The 9,619-nt window shown below is 40.3% G+C and overlaps 1 protein-coding gene and 1 pseudogene across 1 annotated transcript; both read left to right on the top strand.

The window, feature by feature from the left end:
* The first annotated feature begins 2,900 nt into the window (after positions 1-2,900).
* On the top strand, positions 2,901-3,477 carry LOC131231300 (NAP1-related protein 1-like). The gene has a single exon (XM_058227446.1). The coding sequence runs from the start codon at positions 2,961-2,963 to the stop codon at positions 3,294-3,296; it is 336 nt and encodes a 111-aa protein (XP_058083429.1). The 5' UTR covers positions 2,901-2,960; the 3' UTR covers positions 3,297-3,477.
* A 4,989-nt stretch (positions 3,478-8,466) lies between these two features.
* LOC131230499 (large ribosomal subunit protein eL8y-like) lies at positions 8,467-9,314 on the top strand (annotated as a pseudogene).
* Positions 9,315-9,619: the final 305 nt, after the last annotated feature.

Below are 9,619 nucleotides of genomic sequence, written 5' to 3'. Positions count from 1 at the left end.
AATCGTCACTACAAGAAAAGCGGCCTAAGCCGACCGATGGCCCAACCCTTTACCCGCGGCTAGTTTTACCGGTCGCAGGCAAAGGGTACGCCCTATAAATTTTTTTTTAAAAAAAGCCCTAATCCATTTCAGCATCGACTCTCTCTGCCTCTCCCTCTCCACTCCCTCACGCTCCCTCTCCTTCCCTCTCCCTGTCACGTGCTCTCCTTCTCCCTCTCTCTCCCTCTCCCTCTTACTCTTGCGTGCTCTCCCTCCCTCTCTCTGCCTCTCCCTCTCCCACTCGCGCGCTCTCCTTCTCCCTCTCTCTCCCTCTCTCTCACTCTCGCATGCTCTCCCTCTCCCTCCCTCTCTCTGCCTCTCCCTCTCCCTCTTACACGCTCTCCCTTTCCCTCTGCCTCTCCCTCTGCCTCTCCCTCTCCGGTTGCTCTCCTCTCACTCTCACTCTCCCTATCTATCTCTCTTTCAAAACCCTATTCCTCTCTCTCTCTCTCTCTCCTGGCCCTCTGCTGCAGTTCGGTCTTCTACTGGTCGTGAATCTCGGATTCTCAGGTATGATGTAAGGCTTTTCTGCAATTTAGAACACTTGATTAGGAATATACATTGACAAATCCCTAATTAGGGATTTGCATTGTCGAATCCCTTTTTGGGAATATGCATTGACGAATCCCTACCATGTGATCTTTACTCATTTTCTTTTTCTTTGGATTGTAAATGTGGGTGTGATATTTGTAGATTGGGTTTAGGATGGTAGAGACCATTAAAATTTCAGTTTTTGCGATTCTACAAGTGGAAGCCTAATAGGAGAGATTCATCTTGTGGTTTGCAATTCTAATTTTTGCATGATAATCCATACTTAGAGAGACTTCTTTATGGTTTATTAAATCTAAACTGTCAGCTTTATTCTGTTGCTCGATTGCTTGCTGAATTGAAATTCTAATTCCTTGTGGTAAATGGTAATTTCCCAAGAGATCTGTTAATATTGGGAGTATTTTTAATGTTTCCTTGGTCCCCACCATTTTCAGTGGCAACATGAGTAACATTTAGGTATTTGTCAGTGGATCATTTTTTAATCACTAATGAAAAATTTTATTAAAAGAAATACCAAATGTCAGATACAGAAAAGGCCAAAAGGCTAACATTCCAGAAGAACCGATCAAATAGATAGAGGAAAGAAAGGAACCCACAGCTTCTGCCTAAGTGCAAACTCTGCATTCCATTTAGTGTATTCCAATGCTATTTTTATTTCCGATATCTGTGTCAATGTGCATATGGGTCTGTTGGTATGTGGCTGTAAGTATCTAATGCTTTGACAATGGTTTGAGAGCAATGAAACTGAAAGTGCTTTGCAAGGTGTCTTGTAGCATATCATTGAGTTGCAAATTCATATGATTTTTACAATGTATGTGTACTAGGTGATTTTAAATAAGGAGGAAGCATATCTCCTCTCCCTGAGAATTTGCACAGTATGTAGGGCCTTTAGCCTGTACAAGTGGGCCCCATGACTTGGCAATCTAGACCATTGAGTTGATGGGCCTCACTTTGATGAACTGTGTTGTGAAAGTCTCCTTAATGGGAAGTCCTAACCCTTTGATTGGGGGCCTGCAACTAGATGGCTAAGTGTCTTTAGAAGGAACAACATTCAGGGCCTTTGCCGACGATTTTGACCGCCGATAAAGACCAATTTTCTTGTAGTGCGTGTAGTTCCAAAGTCCGAGACACTAGCCTAGTTCTGAATTCAATAGAACATTGTTGCTTGATAGGTCTCGATGGACAATCGGCAGGGTACAATCATGGTGCTTGTAAGATAAAGCATGGGTCACACCTTTGATAACATTCACCCTTTGAGTAGAGTCCAATTGTATAGCTCCTTCACCGTTGCTTTGGATGCTTGCCAAGCTTCCCCTTTCCATGTACTTGTATACTAGAAATGAGGATCGAGCATCCAAACAGAAGCCATAAAGTTTCATAATGTTGCAATGACAGATTTCCGTTAATGCTTTTATCTCATTCCTAAAACTTCTTCAATCAGATTAGTACCCACCTTTAAGTGGGTGAAGTTTCTTCACAGCTACTATTTAGCCTCCTGGTAGATTTGCTTTGTAAACTTTCCCGTACGCTCCAGTTCTAATGCGGTATTTGTCATCAAAACCATCTGTTGCCTCCACAATGTCTTCAAACGTGGCAATCCCATCATAATTCCATGTTGAAAATTAAATGTATTTCCTTTGCTCATTTCAAGAACCCCTTTCTATATTCTTCTTCTTCTTCTTTGATAATAAATGGAAGAAATTATGCTAACATTTGGAAATAAAAGAAACAATACTAAGAAGAGAAGAACAATGAGGATCACAACTTTTGTCGCCTTTCCTTGCATCACCATGACTTATTAAAGAGACATTGCAAGGTTGCAAACCTTGCACTTCACCACATAAGCCTTTGTTTTTATGAATGCCTCTGTTGAGGCCTTCTGAAAGGCTTTTCTGCTAGGAAGAGGACCTTCCAAAGCATTGTATGAAAAATCAATGGATTGTAAGTTGACCATCCCTTCCAAAAGAAGGTAGAATGGAACCTAACAACATATTGTGAGAGGTTAAAATTTTCTGAACTAACCAATTTCACGAGTTGTAGAGGTATCTTTCCATTGAGGGAGTTATGACTTAGATTTAGTAAGCCCTGCAGGTATACTAGCACTATACCAAAAAGGCCATTTAGGAACGGGTACATCTTTGGTTTTGAAACGGCTTAAAACTGTGCCAAATTTGGCATGGTTTTAAGTCATGACAGAACCAAACATAAATCCCTCTTTTCCAGCCCCAATCTCCATCCCGCTCCCTCATCATCTCTCCCTCTCTCCCGCTCCCCATTCCCAACTCTCTCTCTCTCTCTCTCTCTCTCTCTCTCTCTCTCTCTCTCTCTCTCTCTCTCTCTCTCTCTAGCAGCAGAAATTAGGGTTTGGGAAAATGGCAACAGAGAAGGGCAAGAAATCCAAGGTTGCAGAAAGAAGAGATGAAGATGATTCAGATCATATCGATGGAGAGCTCATTCTCTCCATCGAGAAGCTTCAAGAAATCCAAGACAAGCTTGAAAAGATAAATGAGGAAGCAAGCGATAAAGTGCTGGAAGTGGAGCTAAAGTACAATGAGATATGCAAACCCATCTATACCAGACAGAATGATATCATTCATTCCATTCCTGATTTTTGGTTAACTACGTTTTTGAGCCACCCTGCACTCTGTGATCTTCTGAACGAGGATGACCTGAAGGTTTTCAAGTACTTAACTTTCTCTAGATGTTGAGGATTTCAAAGACGTTAAATCGGGATATTCCATTGCGCTCTACTTCTCTCCTAACCCTTATTTTGAAGATACAAAGCTTACAAAGATGTTTTCCTTCCTTGATGATGGAACTACAAAGATAACTAGTATTGCAATCAAGTGGAAGGAGGGTATGGATATTGCTAATGGTGTTGATCATGCGAAAAAAAAAGGGAGCAAGCAGCCCTTTCATGATGAAAGCTTCTTTACTTGGTTTAGTGAAGTTCAATAGAAAGATCTTTCAAAAGGATTTCATGATGAGGTAGCCGAGATAATTAAGAAAGATCTTTTAACCCCTGCGTTTCTGTTGGAAATCTGTTGATTTTATGATTTTTATAGCATTTTTATGGTTGCGGATTTTTTTTTTTCTTTTTTTAATTCGATTTGATGTTGATTTCATCAGATTTGATGGTTTACTTCCGAAATTCTCTGTTGGCAGGTTCTGTTCAAAGTCCGGTGGTGATTTAAGAGGAATGGATGATAGAATGGTCTCCTCCCTCGATAACCTGAAGAAGCCGGACAACATCCCTTACCCCTCACACAGAGAGGCTTCCGAGACTGACAAGATATTCATGGGCCCTCTCAACTTCAGTGTTGATCAGCAGATGGCTGGTTGTCCAGTTGCTTTGTGGTTCTACATTGTCTTTGGTACTTTTCAATGGCTCTGATTTACTTATGAGTTTGTGATTGCAGGAGCTAATAGGCTTTGAATGTTGCAATGTCAATAGTAGAGGTCGAGTCTATTTATATATTATCTGATTAATTACTTGCCGTGACATTTCTGAGCACTTATTTATTACCTTTCATTCTTCTTGAAACTAACAATTTAGTGTAAAATAAAAAAGAAGAAAGAAAAAGAAAGAACAAAAAGCTATGGCATGTGAAATCTACTGGTGCATGCATTTCTGTTTTGGCTTCATGAGTAATAAAATTTAATTTTCAGGGAGGTAACTACAAAGGGATAGATAAGGCCTTGTCTAGTCGACAGCTTTATGAAAATTTCATTTTGTGGCCATGCAGTTTTCGAAGACTCATTTCATCTAAAATGTTGTTTACATGACAGTATATATTTCTTATTTTTTCTTATAGCACTGTTTGGATGTCCTGCACGTGCCTGGCTACGAGGAAAGTGGATGTGGGGAAGCGACCATCCATGCATATAAATCTCTTGCTACAGGGGATGGCCTGTCTGACGAGTGGACTCGCCTGATTTTTTAATCAATTTTCTATAATGAATGGTTTATCTGTTTTCGTTGAAGGGTGGTCTCCCTGATGAGTGGACTCCCTGATGGTCTAGTCACCTTCAGGGTTGAGCATACTTTTTTCATGTGTGCTATGTATAAATTGTAGGGAGAGGGTGTGTGATCTAGTAAAATTTCACCCATCTTTCTAGCAAGCTTTCACCGCCATTTTGAAAATGGTGGTGTCCCACCGAACACATGCTTAATTTATGTTAACATAGACCTTCCAAATTGCTGGCTCATTTGTGGATGGAGCATACACCAAGAAATTACCCTAAATTTTCTCTATGATTTGAGCCACTTACCATTTCAAGTTATGCGCTTTATCCAAAATGTGCACTACAATTTGTATGGTCTGAATAGCCAAACATGAATACCGCATGGAGGAGAGTCGATACCATTTTTCAAAATGGTGCCGACTCTTCCATTGGGACACTGGCTGATTATCTTAGCCATTCATTTGATGGGCCACCATTTGTAAGGTTAGGAGCCCCATCAGTATTAAGCATTAAGGTATTATACATCATTGGAAGCCCAATTAGTATGATTTGGATGTTTGTATGTGCATGCCATGTGTGGTAGATGCAGATAGTGGTGAAACCAAAGCTTAGTTAAATTGTTCCCTCCAACAGACATGTCACTGACAGTTAACGAGATAACTGCCATATTGCTGTTGAAAACACTATAAAAAGTTATTTCAAGGCTCTTCATGTAAAATCATTTCATTGTATTATTCCTATGGATGACATGTTTATCAATTCAAAATCATGTTTGTTTGAGACTATGGATGACCGTTGATTGAGTTGAATGGTGGAATGGGATTCATGTAGCCGACCCTATAGTTCTTATTAGTTTAGTTTGTCTGTTCTAATATGTTCTTTGGCCCTTAATTGAGCTATTCATTTTATTTCTTTATTGACTAGATCTTTTGGGTTCCAATTGTCCATGAACAGGTGGCAAAATTTCCCCATTTTGAAATGTTGAACAGGAATATTATATTATATTATTGATATTTAACTGGAGATATGCATGTTATACGCACCTCTTCAGTTTGTAAAGGTGGGAACCACGATTCTCTTGTCTAAGCTATTGGTTTGTTTGAGCTTGTTTCCAGCAAAACTCTTATAAAAACGACTTGTAGGTAAAACTACAAGAAAAAGGGCTTTTGCCTCAGTTCAAAACCATGGCTAAAATGGTTAAAAAATAAGCTTTAGCTTCAGTTTTGCCTTAGTTATCCGAACCGAGGTTGGAAACACTGTAGCTAAAGGCTTCAGCCTCAATTTTAGCAAGCGAGACAAAAAAGACTTCTATAGCCTCGGTTCTTCAAGTGAAGCTAAAAGAACATTTTAGCTTCGATTGCCTTGAAATGAGGCTAAATCAAAATTAGTCTCCATTGTTTCCAAGAACCGAGGCTAAAGTCTTTAGCCACAGGAGTTGTAGTCTCAGTTTGGGTAACCGAGGCTAAAAATGAATTTAACCTATGTTGGCATCAAGTAAGGCTAAATTGAATTTTTAACCTCAATTCAAAACAACTGAGGCTAAATCATCCATTTTAATCTATTCATAAACTTGTGCATAATCATTCATTCAATCAATCAAATATAATTATTCAATTTAATTCATTCATAAAAACACAATACCAATAAAAAAAAATTATCCGTCTATTTAAAGTTTTCAAAACAAATTACAAATGCACCTAAGGAAACATACTCAAAAAACCAAGGGTTGGCATAATTGGGCTTGTAACAGCTGACACGGTTAGCTCTAATTGGCTAGGCCTCTCCTATCTGTCCAGCTCATGTTGAAAAGCAGGTGTTGAAGCACACAAGGATGCAAACATCCAGAAGCCAAAAAAATCTCCTGCCACTACAAAACAAATAATGGATGTTCATCACAACCAAGAGATACGTTGCAAGTCAAAATTGGCATCTAGTAACAAGGGATGCTTTGGATTTTTACAAGAAAACTAATATATGCACATCTTTTGGAATCAGAAAATTAAAAATGTTACAAAACATGAAATAACAACTAATATTGAAATTTGCTTTAACCATCCAAACAGGAATGTCGACTGATTTACATACTTGTTTCTACAATCAGCACACACCCTATTTTCTGGCAACCTCACAAGACACTCCAATATCTGCACACAACAACAGCTAAAACCATGAGACATGATCTGGACTGCCAAACTACACTTACCCAGAAATGAAAAAATAAAAAGCTGCAACTAAGTTAAAATGAGGACCAAAGAGAGCTTAACAATCAGAGCTAGTGAAAAGGTGAGGTAAATGCATGAAGAGCGGAAATTTTAAAGCTATGTTGTACAGAGTACAAGCATTCTAAAACAGCAGACATGCATTTATACAAGATTTAAGGTACAACCAGCTCAGTCAGACCTGTCCATTATATGTTCTAGTATCTCATACAAGCCAAAGTGGTGAACTAATCTGAGCCATTAAATCAACTCTTCCATTTCCGATCACTGAGTCGGGACAGTAAACCAGTCAGTGGATTATATATTCAAAGAAGCTGTGTTTATTTATAAACCAGACTCTGGGGGTTCTGCTGCAGCAATCCAATGAATGTTACAAGCACAATGAAGAAATCAAATTCAATAAGTTCGGAAATGAAGCTTTGAAATTAAAATTGCAAAATGCAAGCCAACATTGAGAGATCTAGAAACTCAGCAGCGTAGGATGTTGAATCCTATTCTTGCTAATGTGTCCGAAATCCACTCTGTTCATCAGGTGGGCCCCACCATTTATGCGCCATTGCCCAAAAACCAGGCCAGTCCAACCATCAGGTGGATGACATATGTACATTGGATGTGGACCACTGTCATTTTCTCTGACCTTCCAATTTTTCGTTCCTACATATTGGACCCGATTTGGACTTTTCATCAGATGGGCCCCACCATTTATGGTGCAAAAACCAGGCTGGTCCACTCATGTGGGTGACATCTGTATATTGGATGTTGACGGTGGTCGTTTTCTCTAACCTTCCAAATTTTCTTTCCTACAGATTGGACCCGATCTCAACTGTTCATCAGGTAGGCCCCACTGTTTATGTTCTATGGCGCAGAAAACACGCTGGTCCACTCATCATGTGGGTGAAACTGTACATCGCAGTGGACCATGGTCATTTTCTCTAACCTTCCCATTTTCATCCGTACACATTGAACCCAATCCAGGTTGTTCATCAGGTGGACCCCACCATTAATGTGCCATGTTCCAAAAACCAGGTCAATCTAGTCATAAGGTGGCTAACACATGTACATCAGATGTGGACCGCAGTCATTTCACTAACCTTCCATGTTCCTTCCGTACAAGGTGTACCCACCTGATGACTTTTGGGCCATGGCAAAGGCACAATGGGGCGCACCTGATGAACAACCAGGATCTTGTCAGAAGTTCCACATTGTAAAATCGAAACAGAGAAAACATAGTTTCAAATTCTAAATGCACCCCATCCATCCATTTCATATTCTAAAAGTATATAACCCATAATTGGTTTCCTTAAAGTAGACCCGGATGGGTGTGGGTTGCCTGGTCTACCTTCCACTACCGATCTTGGTGGTGTGCCAACGTTACCAAGTTTTATGGTCCCCACTATGATACATGTGTTATATCTACACCATCCATCCAGTTTTTGAAATCATTTGAGGGCATGGGCCCAAAAATGAGGAAGATCCAAGGCTCAAGTGGACCGCACCACATAATAGAATGGAAACAATGTCGACCCCCACCGTTGAAACCATACTAGGGCCCACAAAAATGTTTATTTGCCATCCAACCTGTTTGTAAGGTCACATATATGTAGATGAAAGGAAAAATACTAATATCAACTTCATCCGAGCTTTCAAGGCTCCTAAGTTCTCTCAAGAAGATGTTTGAGCTTGATCCGGCTGCCGCTCCAGAAAAACCATAAAAAAAACAAGGGTTTCGATCTGCTCTAGCATAGGCATCGAAGGCGATGGCCCCCACGAGAGGTGGAAAAGCCCCAGTACCAGCCAAGAAGAAGCCTGAGAAGGTTGTGAATTCACTATTTGAAAAGCGTCCAAAGCAATTTGGAATTGCTGGTGCATTACCACCGAAAAGGGATTTGCATGGATTTGTTAAATGGCCAAAGGTCGTTCGTTTTCAAAGACAGCGGATGATTCTGAAACAACGATTGAAGGTCCCCCCAGCTCTGAACTAGTTTACGAAAACCCTTGACAAGAATCTTGCAACAAATCTTTTCAAGATGCTACTCAAATAGACCTGAAGACAAGGCTGCTAAGAAGGAAAGGCTTCTGAAACGAGCGCAAGCTAAAGCTGAAGGGAAGACTGTGGAGGCAAAGAAGCCCATTGTTATCAAATACGGCCTCAATCACATCACCTACCTTATCGAGCAAAACAAGGCTCAGTTGGTGGTGATTTCTCATGACGTGGACCCAATTGAGCTTGTTGTCTGGCTTCCCGCTTTGTGCCGGAAAATGGAAATTCCTTATGCAATCGCTGAAGGAAAAGCTCGTCTGGGAGCGATTGTCCACAAGAAAACGGCCACTGCCCTGTGTCTGACATCAGTAAAGAATGAAGATAAAATGGAATTCAGCAAGATTGTGGAGGCAATCAAGGCTAACTTCAATGACAAATTCGATGAGCACCGCAAGAAGTGGGGCAGCGGCATCATGGGTTCGAAGTCTTAGGCCAAGACCAAGGCAAAGGAGAGGTTCTTATCCAAAGAAGTGTTGCGCAACACGCCAATAATGCAGTGAACCGAGATCCAATCTCCTGTCTCACTCACAAACGATAAACAGAAAGAAATATAAACTAGAAATAGAATCAAAGCATTCCAAACAAACCACAAGACAAGATATACGTGGAAAAACCCCAAACAAGGGTAAAAAACCACCGGTGTAAACTTCCACTATGAAGAAAACAAAATTACAAGCAATGTATTAACCTTTTCCCTTGGATGTATAGAGAAAACCCTTTGCCCACACTTTAGAATAACTCCCAATATTCACCTTAACCCTAGAATAGCCCTAGGGACCCCTATTTATAGTTTAGGTAACTTCCC

Source organism: Magnolia sinica, chromosome 17 (genome assembly GCF_029962835.1).
Source record: "Magnolia sinica isolate HGM2019 chromosome 17, MsV1, whole genome shotgun sequence".
NCBI lineage: Eukaryota > Viridiplantae > Streptophyta > Magnoliopsida > Magnoliales > Magnoliaceae > Magnolia > Magnolia sinica.
This window is presented reverse-complemented; position numbering and strand designations above follow the sequence as displayed.

What these genes read in the sequence shown, in the direction of transcription:
- LOC131231300 (XM_058227446.1), top strand. Translation starts at nt 2,961, where the DNA reads ATGGCAACAGAGAAGGGCAAGAAATCCAAGGTTGCAGAAAGAAGAGAT.